This window comes from Aythya marila (genome assembly GCF_965140915.1).
Source record: "Aythya marila genome assembly, chromosome: 2".
Classification (NCBI taxonomy): Eukaryota; Metazoa; Chordata; class Aves; order Anseriformes; family Anatidae; genus Aythya; species Aythya marila.
The window spans coordinates 4127250-4143152 of NC_139043.1; the positions used below are offsets into that span (position 1 = coordinate 4127250).

A 15903-nucleotide genomic window follows, 5' to 3' on the forward strand; every position below is an offset into this window, starting at 1 on the left:
CAAATAAAATATCTAAATATATGCTCATTTCTGATCTGGTTACTGGGTTTCTCTCAATGACCCCTTTGAGAAATTTGGCTTTATAAATTTTATTACTACAGAGTATCTCAGCTGTGCAAAGAAAGAAAAGCTTTTGGCATCTGTAGATTTCCTCTGCTAGACTTATCATCACTGTCCACCACAATAAAAATAAAAATAAATAAATAAATAAAACATAACAGTTTATATCCATGAATGCAGATAACTATGCTGGGGACATGTGTAAGTCTTGCTATGTCATATTGAAATGCAACTTCACAGATTACCATGTTGTTTTTTTGTTTTGTTTTGTTTTGTTTTGGTGTGTTTTTTTTTGTTTGTTTGTTTGGATGGTTTGGTTTGATTTGTTTCTTTCAATGCAAAGATAACTTTGAATGCTTTAAATTTCCTCTGTGCTAGAGGGGTTGTCTCTGGAGTTGGTACTTGGAAGGCACTGGAGAAAACATAATTTACAAAAGCAATATCATGGAAATTATGTCTTCCAGTGAAAATAACACTGTGAATTGATAGAAGAAATGAATTTGGAAGAGAAAAAATAACAAACCAACCAACCAAACATCAACATTTAGGAATCCTCCAGAACAAAACCCACTGTAAATCCTTAACCTTCTAGCTTAAAAAAGGCTGAGGAACTACTGTGCCTTTTTCAGGTGGAGAGATTTTGAGAGTAATCTTTTTGTTCACAATCTGCATCTGAAAAAAAATGAAAAATTCTGATGATTTTAGGGGAGCAAAGAGGTGAAATAAAAATTTACAAGGAAGGGTAATTATATATCATGAGATTTGCAAAAGTTTTTAACATTGGGATTTCTGTATGATGTTAACAGCAATTCAGATGTTACTGCTCAGTCCAATTACAATGAAGGTCAGAACAGAGTATATTTTCAAATTCTGAACAGCAAGAGATGATATTTTTAACTGGATCCTCTGAATCATTTTTCAACAAAGCATCTCTATGGATGATGGAATTAAATTAGTTAATTTTTATTTTTAGACTCCATTTCTTTTTCATTTTACTGCATGTGGAAATCAGACATCCAAGTCAAGACAGCCAAATTCCTTTCTGAAATTCATCAAACAAACAAGACTTTTCCAGTGGCTTCATTCATCTCAAGATAAGCATTTGAGATAGGTCAGAGGAAACATCTACAAGTACGTATTGCTTTCCATTCATTGAACCAGAAATCCATGTTCCCTGTTCAGACATACACAAATAACTTTTGATATCCATAACCAAAAGAATTAAATTCCTCCCACTCTTTAAAATTAATATTTTCCCATATGGTTTCCCTGCTGTCATCCAAGCAACTGTAACTACAGGTGCTTTGGGGCTTCATAAGACAAGTATTTTTAATGTATAAATTAAAGTTATTGCTACTATTTGTAAAAACATAAAAAAACATTTTTTGTCATATAAAAACCTTGTTGGATTAAGAATGAGTATGTTATTAATAGATTTTATTGGCACTGCCTAGCTTACTTACATAATCTAGAAACATGGAAGCAGCCAGAGAATACTATAACAATCTATAAAATGTGATTAGCCATGTCTTGGAAACATTTTAGTTATCTAATAATCCTTTATTTAAGGAACCTCCATAAAATGTGACTTTTTTCATTAAGCGCTCCTTGAAGCAAATATACTTGGCTAATTAAAATTAGCAGTAATGATACTGAAAGCCCATGCTGATTCACCCAAGAGAGTGATTATGGATGTAGATATTTCCACCTTGGGGTCACTAGTGCAAATCCAGTCAGGCCTGCAGAGGTTTCAAACTACTCCAGATTAAATGTTTATTTGTTTATATAATGAATTATGAATCTCGGTTTTGTTTCTACTGAACAGATGTCCAAAAACCCTCAAACCCACCACTACAAGTGGTAACAGCTGTCACTTTTATTAGTGGTCCCTTAAGGAGATAAAGAAAGAAGACATATATTTACACTGGACTGACTACTTTTCCCTTAGGGTCATGCTATCACCCTGTTAGAGGCCAAATGTGAAGTACAATATACAAACCAGGCTGTAAATCCTAGGCAAATATTAAAAAATCTTATTTCATATATCTAATTTATATTTTTTGTTATGGTAGAGCATTTCATTTTTATATAAAGAAATATTTTTATTTTTCTAAAATGTATATTACTTTTAAATATATATATATATTTAAATATATATATATATGTTTTATATATAACAGGAGAAGATTTATATATATACAGGAGAAGACTTTCCAGTTAAAAGGTTAGTTATGTGATGGAATAGATAACACTGAGCTGACGCTGACTTTGAGGAGGGAGACAGATTAGACAGACTAGATGGTTTCTGAGAAGCACTGAGAGCACCATAATTACTCCATAAACGAGGGCACCATAGAAAAGAAATTTCATCAATAAAAGTGAGAAGGCACTATTTTTGTGGGGGATAAAAGGAGGAGCATTTGAGATATTCCTTGAAATAAAAAAGAACAGTAAAAAGGTCTGCTGCAGAGGTTTGTTGACAGATGGTCAGAGATTGTCTAAGATTTCCTAGACTTTAAATGCACACTCTATGTGCATCTGGAGATGTGTATGGAGAGACATCACTCTGTATGGACAATCAAACTAGTAATATCTGAGCATTACGTAAAATAAATAACAATAAATAAATAATAATAATAATTAATAAATAAAAAAGAGACAAAGAGAGGGGGAGAAAATTTGAAAATTTCTGCCTATGTTACCATGCTTATATTGAGGATATGGAGGGGAAGCAGATTAAAAGCCACCTAACAGAAATTTGGAGAGGTACTGCCTTGAGCAGCAGGCCTCCTGCAGTTATATCAGAAGATAACAGTAGATCAGCCATCTGTTGATGCACAATAAACAACATAAACGTATTTTGTCTGCAGGCTGCAAACATCACTGATAACTGGACAGCAAAAACTTCTATGTGATTGTGTATCCTGCTCAAAGGATGACCAGAACTGGTTTGACTGTCAGGTTGAATGACAAAAATTGATGACAAAATTATGAAGAAATAAAAACCAAACAAACAAAAAGCATACATACAAAAACAAAAAAACAACCCTGGAATATGGAAGAATATTGCCTTTCCCATGCTAGATACAAAACCTCATGAATACTTGTGTGTGGTTTTTTTTTTTTGTTATGGTTGACTATGACAGTTCAGTAAGTATCATTGTACCCACTGAATCAATACTGGACCAATATTGAAGCAGTAAAGATTATGTTTAATTATCTTTGTTAATAATTGAAGCACATAATATTATAGTAATAACTTTATTTATCTATCTTATAATTTAAAGAGGGATTTATATTTCTCCCTTCAAAAATTAGGTGCCTTGTTTATGTGAGTTGTCTTTAGTATTTGCTGGATAATGAGAGATATCTCCAAAGGGTGATTTACCTCGTGTTTCTTGAAATGACATACATTGTCTTCTGTTGGTCTTTTTTTTCCTTATTTTCTTTCAATTAATTAAAGATGGAGTCCAGTGAACTAATCTAGAGAAGACATTTGAATTTCATATGGATATTTTTACTGAGGTGGTGATCACTCTTACATTCCTCTCCAATTCACAAGAGTATTGACATTTGCTTCTGTGTCTAGATGAGTTCAAATGGTTGTATTTAAAGGTGGGGATTTCCTCAGTTCTGGAGCTGTGTATGAAACACTAACTGTCTCCCCAAAATTATGCTCTGCATTTAGGAACACTGAGAAGGTGAATTTTGTACTCGACATTATATATGAATAATTTGTTGGCAAAATAATCTTTGGGAAGAAGGATCCCAGAGGGAAAATGGTGAACCTTTACTTCAATGGAAGGTGCTAATGAAGTAATTCATGCTAAGCTAGATGGGTGCTGGGGTGAGATGGACAAAACTATGACCGACAAAGTCTTGTTAGCTAACTCTGATAGTAGAATTTTGCCACCCTCAATCATTCACCTGGGAAGCTCATTTCATTGCATCATGAAAAAAATAATTTTAAAGAGATCGTCTAATAAATCTATAAACCTTCTGTGAACATCTTAATAGTTGTTTCCTCCTCTCCATACCCTCTCATTTTTACCCAGTAAATTTTCATGTATTTCAAAGTTAATATATACATATGTGAATATATATATACATATATACAGAAAAGATAAGATATACATATATAAGAAAAGATAAGGGGGGGTTATTATCACACAAACAGTAGCTTGAACAGACTCACCATTAAAATACACTAAATAATATTAATAATAAGTAAATACTATTGCTACTAATAACATAGGTTTCCATATTAATAGCACCTAGTTGGGCAGCAGGGGCTGGGTTGCATATGGATTGAAGCCAAGTGTCTGATAGGGTTCGGTTATCAAGCATGAGTTCATGAGGCTTTTGGTTCGAGCTTAAAGTAGTTGGGAAAAGAGAGCAAAGAGAAAAAGGAAACAGCCTGGATGGCCATAAGCAGTACATTCTGCAAGACGAGGGACAACTCTGACAGGAAGCAATGCATGCTGGAAGCAGAAATATTTCATTTCACTACATTGCAACCTGGGCAAGTTTCTAATCTTTTATTTACTTTTATTTGCTTGCTTGGTTGCTGGTGTCAGTTGCAAGGGGCAGTAGGATGCTGACATCTCATTTCTACAGACCATAAAATCACATGATGGAGCTTCTGCATCTCTTGCATAACACACATATCCCATTTTTCTACTGCATGCTTTTGAACTGAAACTCAACCAACCCTAGGCCACTGAAGAGTTTTTGTTTTCCCTTTAAATTGAGCGGTTAAGTCAGATTTTATAGTCATGCTGGCCATGCAGAGGCAAAGAACATGGAGAAAATACTTTACCATCTTCAGAGATGATAAATCTGAACAATGCAGGACACTTGACAAAGACAATTTCACCCACACTTGCAGGTTTCCAGCATGTAATATTGTCCCACATTCCTGGGCAACCTATAGAAGAGAAGTAAAGATACATTATGGTGCAAATCCACATTATTATTATTTTTTAAAAAAAACAATTATCGTAGTTTATTGTTGGTTCTTCTTCTATCCACAAATGTGTGCTTGGTTAGAATGATAAATATTTTTTTTCTCAGTTTTCCCTGGAAAAGAATAATTTGTATTGAAGCATAAGTATGATATAGTTGTGTGGTTCTATAATGGACAGACTCTAACCTGGCAGAACAATGTCATTTCTTAGTCCCAATTAAATCATTCCAATGTAAGTCAGGAATGAATTTTCCCTTGAGCATGGAATCTACCACCTTTTAGCTGTCTCTCAATAGTGTTTTGTTAAATCTGTATTGTCTCTCAATAGTGTTTTGTTAAATAGGATGTGTGGATCCTATTTTCAATTTCAAGACCATGACTTTCTGAAGACTCTAATCTTTGTCAAAGGTTGGATACTGGCACTTTGGGGAATTTAACTCAGGAAGGTGACTGGAAACTGAAAAACACATTTTGCTTCCTCCTAAAACTGCTTTTTGTGTATATGTGAGGGAAGCTGATCTCTTCCATGTTGTTCATTCTCTCAGGAAAATATTGGGTTTAGAAGTAAAAATTACTCCATTAGTAAAGACCCATCATAACATCATCCACTGTTTTTTTCAGCACTCTGCTCTAGAACGTATAAACTCAAAATATCAAAAGGACAATTTTACCTGTAGTGATTTCTTGCTAAAGGCAGAATCAGGCCCTTAACAAGCATTGAGGGAGAAAGCCTTGAATTAAAGAACTGAGTGGTGAATAACTGACCTCCTACTAAAAGATTGTGCCTTGTATTTCTAACCTGAAAATTTCTATTTCAAATTTCCAGTCATTATATAGATCTGGCTCTATTTCGGTTCTCTATTCCTTAGGTCAGGAACTAGGTGAAAGCTTCCCACTGTTTCCTACCTGCTCACACACGTAGGTTTTAATCTTACCAGAAACAAAACACGGACATACCTGACATAAAGGCAAAACACAGTCAGAACAAGAAGCATGCAGAAATAGGAGGTGATGAGATTGGGGATGGGAGGTTTCATCTTTTAGGACATAGGAAGAAGTCAGGTTTTATGCATCAGAAACATGACAGATTATGACGGGTTTTCAAGAAGCACCTTTCTATGCATGACTCCTGTAAACCTGAAGTCACCATCTTAGAAGCTCATAAACCTAAAAACTTACACGGTATACAGAAAAACTCAGAAATATCTCTCAAATTTCCTACTAATGTACAAATAATGACTTAGTGAAGGAATCTCAAATGGGGATCATCAGCTACCTCAGCAGGAGAATAAAGAAAGACCAAATCTAAATGTCCCCATGACTTCTTTGCATTTGATGTTGAAGTCAAGCACATAATCTTATCAACTGTTAAAAGCTGCAAGTGCCACACTTTTCTAAGTGGTTTTCTGTTGATATACTTTCTCTTTGACTATGTGCCAGGGAAAATAAGATCTTCAATAAAAGCAGATAATACTTCAAAGTGTCATACTTTCAGACTAGGAGAAGTACAGTATCATGAGGGTTGGCTGATCAACTGCTTTACATAGCTTGGACTTTATCAACTTGTGTGATAGTATGAAATAGATAGACAGCAGTGGAGGATGTATTTTCACAGGAATGGGTTTTGTAAATTTTCTCTATCAGCTTCAGTGGCAGGGAGTCAAGTCCTATGTTCTCTCATGAAATATAAGCCAGATACTACCATGTGTGGTAAATAAGACAGTTATGAGTTTGAAGAATTAGGTCAGTGTCAAACGACAATGTTATAAGGATTCCATATTATAAGCATTTGATAATCCTTCTTTCAAATTACAGGATGTAGCATCAGATTACATAAATTATTAAAAAAAAAAAAAATAGTTACCATATAACATTCTGATTCTGTTATCTAAAAATCTTTCAGCTTTTCCAGACCCACCAGAATATTACTAGAAAATTGGTCATTAAATCACCACAGGAGTTGGGAAAAGAAAAAAAAAAAAAAAAAAAGAGAATACATTTCCTTCTCCTCATCCCTTTCTTTCACTCATACGCTAGGTTGTTTCCTTCACCAGATGAAGATCTCATTGTATGAATACTGTGATTGAATTGAATATCTCCAAAAGAATTGAAGATGGGGTTTTGAAAAGTTCACTGGTATGGTCAGTGTACTAAAGATGGAAATCAAGATCAAATTGAGCACTATTAGATTTTACTGTCTTTGATAGCTACTGTTTGTCCGCACAGGAGAAACTGTATTTACCTTCTAAATCTGAAGATGCCTAGTAATAGGTTTATAGTTCACTAATGAATGGCAATCTGTTCAAAAGCATAGCACATGTAAATATCCATTTCAATGAGACATTTACTTACAGGAGGTGTTAGAAACAATCAAAGTAGCTAATAAGATCTTCTGATAACCACCTGCTAGCCTTGCTCACTTAAATTAAATGGCTTTGGTAGAAACAGGGAAAGCTTTCTTATTTTTTATTATTACTTTAACATCAGTTGTCTTCTAAACTCTGGGATAGCAATAGATACTACAAACCAACCTAGAGAAATGTGTGGAAATCATCATACTGCAGAAAAGATAGGGAAGAAAATGAACAAATATTTCATAGCACTATGTATCAAATTCAGTTATACTAGATGTTTGTTATTTTCATATTACCATGCATAGCTAAAAATAGCCTCATTTAAAAGGCTATAAGTTTGTTGTGCTAGAAAAGACTGATGAGCTGACATTGAAAGAGAAGGGAAAGAAGCAAAGAGTAGTCAAATACTTTGCCCAAGTTACTAAAATAGATGAGTGATGAAGATTGGAAAGAATTCATTAAGAAAGTTGCCTGATCCTGTCTGGAAAAATTGTATTGGAAAACAAAAATTTAAAAAAGCAAAGAAAACAATGACAAAAAATTCAATGTAATACAAGACAGTGTGGACAATCCCCTTACATTTATAAACCATGGTACAGACACAAGCTCCTGCTGGGTGAAATCTGCCCATGGAAATCAATGTGACTTGAGTGTGAAACTGCACAGCAGGGTTCTTCACTGGCACTGATGGTATGTCTCCATTGCCATGTGATGTAGGCATACATGAGCTCACTTTCAAAAAGGTGGCTTAGACACTGTAAGAGGAACATGCATCTTCAAGAGGGCAATTTTCCTGTTTCTTAGCATGTTAGGAATAAAAAACATCAGCAAATAATTTTAAAGAAAAAGATTTAGTGTGTGCCAGGAAAAAAAGAAGGGGAAGAGGAAGGGGAAGGGGAAGGGGAAGGGAAAAGGGGAAGGTGAGGGGGAAAGGGGAGGGAAAAGGGGAAGGGGAAGAGGAAAGGGAAGGGGAGGGGGAGGGAAGGGGGAAGGAAATGTTCCTTAAACTTTGTTCCATTCATCTCAGCTAGCTGAAGTGATGCAAAGCTTGGAATCTGACCTTGGGAAGCTACTTAAATCCTCTTCATAACATGAGCAGAAGAGTGTTTCTTCTTATTTAGTTAGCTACCTTCTCTTCAATGGGATATCTCACCCTTTGGGAGCCCCATTTGTCAATGACTTTTGGAGAAATGCAAAGTAGTTAATTTAACTACAGGATTAGTCATGATTGATTTAATTTCAGATGGCTAAGACTTACCTACGTAACCTTACTCAGCTAAGTGAAGTTTCTTCTGTAGTCCATGGAGAGACATTTTTCAGATAGGGATAACCCCATTTTAACATGGCAGTGGTGATGAATCGCTCTGTAAGTGTACTTCCTTCTCTCCACTGATTACATTCAGTAGAATGAGTATAAGAATTCTTATCCTAAACATCTGCCTATTGAATATCTGAAGCGTATATTCCCCATAGGGTTTATGTGGTCTTTTGCATTACACATGAACCAATAGCCTTCTGGGCACAGAGCTGACCAGTAGCAATGCAGCCTTAGCCACTATCCTGCCCTGAGTGAAGGAGTCTTGCTGAAGGCTGAAACATGATACTGCAGGCTGTGAATGGTGCCAGCATATTTATATAGCTCCCAAGCAACTCAAACCGCAGGCAAACCACAGTGGCTGCTTATGGAAAACCACTTGGTCAGTCTGTACATCCTAATCTCAAGCTTCTGCTTGTAAAAGTGTGAGGAAAAAAAAAAAAGTTTTTAACTAAGCTCCCTGTGGCAGTGTTCACCTTCTATTGTGACTGTTAAATATTGAAAAAGTGGGGTCCTGATTTCAGCTGAAGAACAATATGCATTCTATATAAATTTCATATGAAGCTCATGACAGCTAAGTTGCAATTCAATATTATTGAAATTGATGGCGATGCTTCACATTCCTAAGGATGGATTTGACTTGGCAACAACTGAAAAGGAATAGCTCTACAAGAGAAAAGCCAAATTTCATACCAAGGAGAAAACTGTGTATTTTTATCATTTGTAAGTCTTCAGATGTAATTTTAAGATTATGCCTAGCACTAAAACCATTCCAGTCATCTTCCCTCCTTGGAGGGTCACACAAGTCTTCTTCTTCTCCTTAGCTTTAAATTAAGCCTCTTGGAGCAAGATGTTTTCTCTCTACCTTGCTACTTTGGGCAGCTGAAATATTCTCTTCCTCACTGAAGTGTATGAACAAGAGACAGAAAATAAATAAATAAAATAAAAATTCCCAAGCTATTCTGACAGAATAGCAGTGACAAAGAGCTCTTCTGAAAATAGCTTGGCTTTCTTTATCTTCTTCCTCACCTCTGTCAAGAGCTCTTTACAGTCCCAGTTTTGATAGTGGCTAGATATAACAACTGTTTTCAGGCAGTCCTGTGGCTAAACTTCCCCAGTTTCAAGGAAAGGACCTTGCTTTAAATTGGCTGCCTGCTATCTTCATGCAACATGGAGCCACTGTTACCAGGACCGTGTGCAAACTGTTCTTTTTGCATACATCTGTGTCCTATGACCTCATGGCACCTCTTCTGCAGTACTTTTATTCACACTCTGTATAGTTACATGCTCTTTATTGTATCTGCAATACCTCCCATTTCCTCATTCTTTCCCTAGTGCAACATAACTGCTCATTTCTGGCATTCATTTTTGGCAGGAGAAGGTGCAAATGCAGAGATGTGCCTTTGGATGGCAAGGCCTGTGTAGTAAATTACTGTGAAGTCGTTCACTCCTTTTAAAGTGGTTAAGTCAGTCTTACCTGGCCCCTCTCTGTGAAATTTGTGAAATTCTTTGTAATCAACACACCATTTTCACAAAACATAGGAATTTGCATCTCTGACACTACTACACCTCTGACAAATATTGCTGATTTATTCAGAGACCTTAAAATTGTTGGCTGAAGTGAGGGTGTGAAAAAAGGCATGACAAGACAATGGACTAAGGGGTTAATGGGCCAATACACAGACAAAAGGTAATAGATAACACATTTTCATAAATTTTGTTTAATTGGAATATTAAGAAAAAATGCAAATACATAAATATGATATTTCTATATTTTTTCACGTATGGAAATGAAGGCTTGAGGTGAAAGTCAGTCCATTTGGCTTACAATGTTCAGTTTTAGTTTCAGCTCTTTTTCTCATTTATTAGTTTAAAATGTCACATTCAAGGTCATATTGCCTTCAGAAAAGTAATATCAAAGAAAACATAATGTAACAAGCCAGTATATTAAACTGAATTATGTGATACACAATAACTTTTAAAGGGCATACTACATATAAAGCCCTTCAGAGAGAGGGGGAATATGAGATAGGCGCTTCCTGTTCTTTCATAAATCTAGGTAAATAACAAAACAAATAAAAGTTTAAGCAAGGCCTGGGTACGAGGCTTGGAGTTTCAAAGGTGATTGACATTTCAAAGTAGAATTACCTTATAGGAGCTCCTATTGCAGAAATGGTTTCTCTGCAGGTGTTTCAATTTAGGCAGCAAAATCATAACAGTCAGATTCAATAGTTTCTTTTTGAAAGCCCAGGACATAAGAAAGTAGAAAATAAAAAACAATGGAAATTCCAGAAAAAGCTGCAAAACAGGGAAAAAATACTAACAGAATATATCCTATGTTGGAAAAGAAAATACTTGATCATTTGCAACTTAAAAAAAAATAAAAAAATAAAAAAAAATAAAAAGGTCATTCCTTCCTTAAAATGTCTTACATACAAAGCAGGAATGAAAGAAGCCCAGTAGAGAGAAACATTTTTTCCCCTTCCCAGTTACTATTTCTCATAGCTCCTGGCATTATTTGAACAGTGCTTATTGATATGCCATCTAAACCAGCTATTACACTAAGAATTTCTACCTTTATTCAAATTTTCCTACTGCTGCAGCAAGAAGCACCTTGTTTTGTCTATCATGGCACTCATTCACCTTTAAAATATAAATGTTAGATGTGTAAATATGGGTTATGTTCTTCTCAACCTCTTTTATAGCACATAAAAACAAAACAAAACAAAAACAAAACAAAAACAAAACAAAAACAAAACAAAAACAAAACAAAAACAAAACAGAACAAAACAAACAAACAAAAAAAAAGGGAAACCTCCTGAGGACACTGCTGTATGGTTTCTAAGATAAATTATCTTCTGGAATGCCTATTTTCTGCTTCTGATTAGAACAGGCACCAGGAGAAAGACTAATTTTAGGCTTTAAAAGTCTGTATTCATAGCATAAGAATTCAACACTTATTGTTCAAGTCACTCAGCTAGGGTTGCATAGGAAGAAAAATAAACTGTGGTCAAACCTACCAGCAGTTTGCCCACATTAACATTTTTCATTGCCTTTCTCTAGACAACTGCTGCTCCTGACATGCTTGTAAAGTTATGCAACACTGCTGCATTTTAAATCTATTTTTTTAAATGTTTCATTGTTTAATTTTAATATTTACAATCTTTTTTTAACTATTTTAAATCTATTGTTTATATAGTGATAACTGTATAAATTATAATAATATTTTCTACTGGTATGTCATTATCGGTAAAGTTAGTTGCTTTATAGGATGATATTTACAGAGATCTAAAAATTCCTGAGTGCAACACTGTTTTAAAATAAGTTATAAAAAATATTGGCTTCATTTATGAAACTAAACATTGGGGGAAAAAAATGATTTGAGATACTTTAATTTTTATCTATTAAGTTAATTCTAGACTGTATTAAGAACTGGAAGTGAAATAAACAGAAAGAAAGGGCTTTCTTTGATTATAACAGTGGGTCTGTTATACAGAAAAAGAAAACAAAGAAAACAATGAGACAAAGATGGCAGGCTTTAGCTCACAAGAGATGAAGTACATATGCCTTGCATTTACCAAACCTAAATTGGGGTTTTCAGAACTAGAAAATTTTATTTATTTATTTATTTATTTTTATTTTTATTTTTATTTTATTTTTATTTTTATTTTTTCTTCCTAGTATTCATCAGGGAGGTTTTCACCTGCTTTGGCTGTTCTGCATCACTCAAGCAGTTTGATTCACTTTCTTGATATATCTCAGGAGCAAGCTACTCAAATTATAAATCAGAACTCTATCCTTATTCTTACTATTTACGTAGGGAAACATACAAATACACATGTAGGGATACATACAAATACACACACTAACCACTGTTTGACCATGATCTGTCTCAGAGGCGAAAAGAAAACCAAGATCTCTTCATTTGTCCAGCAATTCATCCATTAGAACTACTCTCCTCATGACAGTGAAAGATCTTGTCTATGTCTTGTCTCTACCTATAATCTTCTGTGAAATATATCTAAACAGGAAAGCCTAATGCCAAATTATTATTATTTTTCTTTGAACATTTTATACATGGCAAAGATCAGCCTTTAAATGACAGAAGCTATTGGACTTGATAATTCTTGTGGGTCCCTTCCAACCAGTATATTCTGATTCTATGTTATCTACAATGAGAAAGATATAAAACTTATAAAACTATTTTCTTCATCTAAAGCTGTTTATTTCTTTTGATCACAGGATATTTATTCTAAGTTCATGCTTGTTACTTTTCTTGCATTGTTACCAGCCAAGAAAACCTCATCCAAGAAAATCTCAAAAATCCTTTAAGTGCTGCCAACCAATTGGCCTTAGGTGAGCTTTGGAGCATTTTAAAGGGAAACTTCCGTTTGGCACAATCTTTGGAACATTTCTTCATCTAATTACATAGGGGAGTAAAAAGCCAATTATCTGGGAAATTGAGAGGTTTTATTTAACTTCCTTTAAAAGGAATTGGTTATTCATCTGTGAGAGTCACCATTTTGCTACTCTGGAGGCAGAAAAACTTTGTGAAATTAGTCAGAAAATTAGGAGATTTTATTCTAGTGCTGCTGGAGTACAGAATGAAACTTCCAAGTTGCCAAAACCTGACCCCATGCCAAGATCACCAGCTGTGGATGATCTGGCATCACTCAGGGCATGTGTAATGTGAGATCATGGGTTACTGCTGGAGGCAGCCTTGCCTGGCAGCAGCTGGTACCCCTCGTTCCTTTTATTGCTGGTGGCAGCCAAAATGGCTATCATTGCCCTGCCCTACCACCACGCCATTCTGACTCACTTCCCTCCTTTCTTAGGAGAAGCAGAGATAATGCAGTTGTCTTTATCAACTCTGTCTTCCATTAATTTTCTAAGCTGAGAGAGAGGGGAAAAGACAGCCTATTCCACCAGTGCCTAGAAGGCTTTGTGTACATCACAGTGCTATTAATCTTAATCCCTAAGTCACTAGGATCAAAGTCATTTCTGGGAAAAAGATAGGAAAAATACTGGCTACAGAGTTAGACAAAGTTTGAGAAAGAAAACAAAGGAATAACAACCAGAAAGGTGTGTTCTTCTATAAAGGAGAAGAACTCTGCTTTATCTATCTTCTTCTGTCAGATCCTCCCTAAATGTTTCATCTCTTTCACATATACAACCTGCCTAAAACTAATGATTAACTAAGGACAACAGGATGGAGCACTACAAACTGTTTCCTATCTTTTTGAAGTGTTTCAGTTAACAGTGTTAACTAAGACTATTTTTGTCTGTGTTAGTGGAGGAGCTGGGTAGAAATATAGATCTCTAAACTTTTTATTCAAAACATATGTGCATGCTAAGTTTTCACAAGTATTAACATACCTCACAATGAGCCCTGGCTTTCAGCTAGGGCTGTAAACAAAAATTATTTCCAAGCTGTATAAGAGTCCATTGTCACTTTTGCCACACATGGAGAGTAGTTGATATTTGGCCCATTGTAATATTTACGGGCCTATGAAGAAGACATATGTAAAGATCAATGGGATTCATTCATTGCCATGGACACAGAGAAAATAAAATTTTTCTTGTCATGTCTTTTTGGTGTTTTGGAGCTTGTATTCCTTTGGAAATTGAGAGAGGATGGGGCTGTATGGGAGAAGAAATTAAGAGGATTTGGTAGCAGGTCTTCTGAGCATTAATGTTTCACAGAAATAAATTCAGGATCTGCTCTGACACAAATGGAAAAACAAAAACAAAAGAAAACAACAACTATAAAAAATATTTCCTTGATTTGACAGTTTTTAACAAATTGCACAACAGTACTACAGTGGGACTAAAATGGGACATAAGCCTTGAAACAGTCTCTCACTGTGGGGCTGTGCTTTGAACTTAAAAAATAACTAAATAGGATTTTCAATGAGATTTACTCAGAGCAAACCCGAGCTGAACAGCTGCCTAATCAATGACATTTGCAAGAACTTGGACTTGCTTCTTAAAGGATAAATAGACTAAACAAAACAGACAGGCGTTGAACAACTGAAAATATCAACCAACCTCAAGGGCTATGTGACTGGTAATTTCAGAACTTATGTTAAATTCCATTGCATATATATTAACTTCTCTCAAAAGCACTTACAAATGGTAATGATTTAGGTTTCATGGTAGCTCTGTGGGTAAGAAGATTTTCTGCTCTTTTTACAGCTTGAAAACAAAACAAAACAAACAAAAGAAATAACATTGAAAACTAAACACCCTCCAGAGCAAGAGTTGTAATAAAGCTCAGAAGAAAGCTGACCTTTCATTTTTATACTCCTGTCCTCATTTTCTTGCATTTCTATTGTTTATAAATAGTTATCTAAATGGAGAAGGCACTTCTGTAGTAGAAGATAACTTATAACAGATCTCAGGCCAAATTCGTTCTTGATGTAACCACAGTGACGCCAATGTGGATACACTTGAGAGGCATTTATTCCTTGTTTACTCCTTCAAATCTTTTGAGAATGAGAAATGACTGAATTAAATAACTTAATTTCTTTCAGTGTGCAAATTCCATAATCTCTTCTGGAAATTGTTCTAGTGGTGAGTCAAACAATTCCTTATTAGAGCCCATGGGACCTGATGATCTATTGTAAGAAGCAAAGGAAATAAATGCATTTTAAAAGTCTGGTTAAAAGGCATGTTAACACATTGTGTATCTCCTGTTTTATGATGAACTTCTCTGATTAGGCCCACAGTGTATTCAGAAAACAGCAAAAACATTACTGAAGCATAAATCCAATGCATTATTTTAAGGATTTGCATACACCTAGGAAATTTTGGTCAGTATATAAAAGACTAAAGTAAATTATATCGTTCAGTAAGTTATCAGCTGCAAGATGTTTTCCAGTCCTAAGTAAAGATTGATGGTTTGATCTCTGCAGTTTACTACCTGAAGTGAAAAGGCAATGTGAATAGTACTGATAGGTGAAAATGGAAGTAGAGTGTATGACAAAGAAGGATAAAGATATGTTAGCGAGGCATGGAGAAATATCATGATCATTCCCCTGATACTCTGGTAATTTGTTGGTGGTTTCTTGGTTGGATGATTGGTTGATTTTGGAAAGGTTTTCAGCACTGACAGAATAGGCACAAACATAATGGGATGTAGACTGAGAAGAAATGACCAGTGACATCACAGCCAGACCAGTACTATCCCCAGGAACCAGAGGCCATAT

The 15903-nt window shown here is 35.1% G+C and overlaps 1 protein-coding gene across 4 annotated transcripts in view; it reads right to left on the minus strand.

The window, feature by feature from the left end:
* Window positions 1–15903, minus strand: part of ADCYAP1R1 (ADCYAP receptor type I) — a 143755-nt gene that overhangs the window by 54972 nt on the left and 72880 nt on the right. For all 4 annotated transcript variants that reach the window (XR_014317056.1, XM_082755141.1, XM_082755139.1 and 1 more), the window contains exon 4: window positions 4880–4987. Coding sequence is in view for 3 of the 4 variants with exons in the window: in XM_082755141.1 (XP_082611267.1) it covers window positions 4880–4987 (108 nt within the window). In the remaining variant the exon portion in view is untranslated. The remainder of the gene's footprint in view (window positions 1–4879; window positions 4988–15903) is intronic.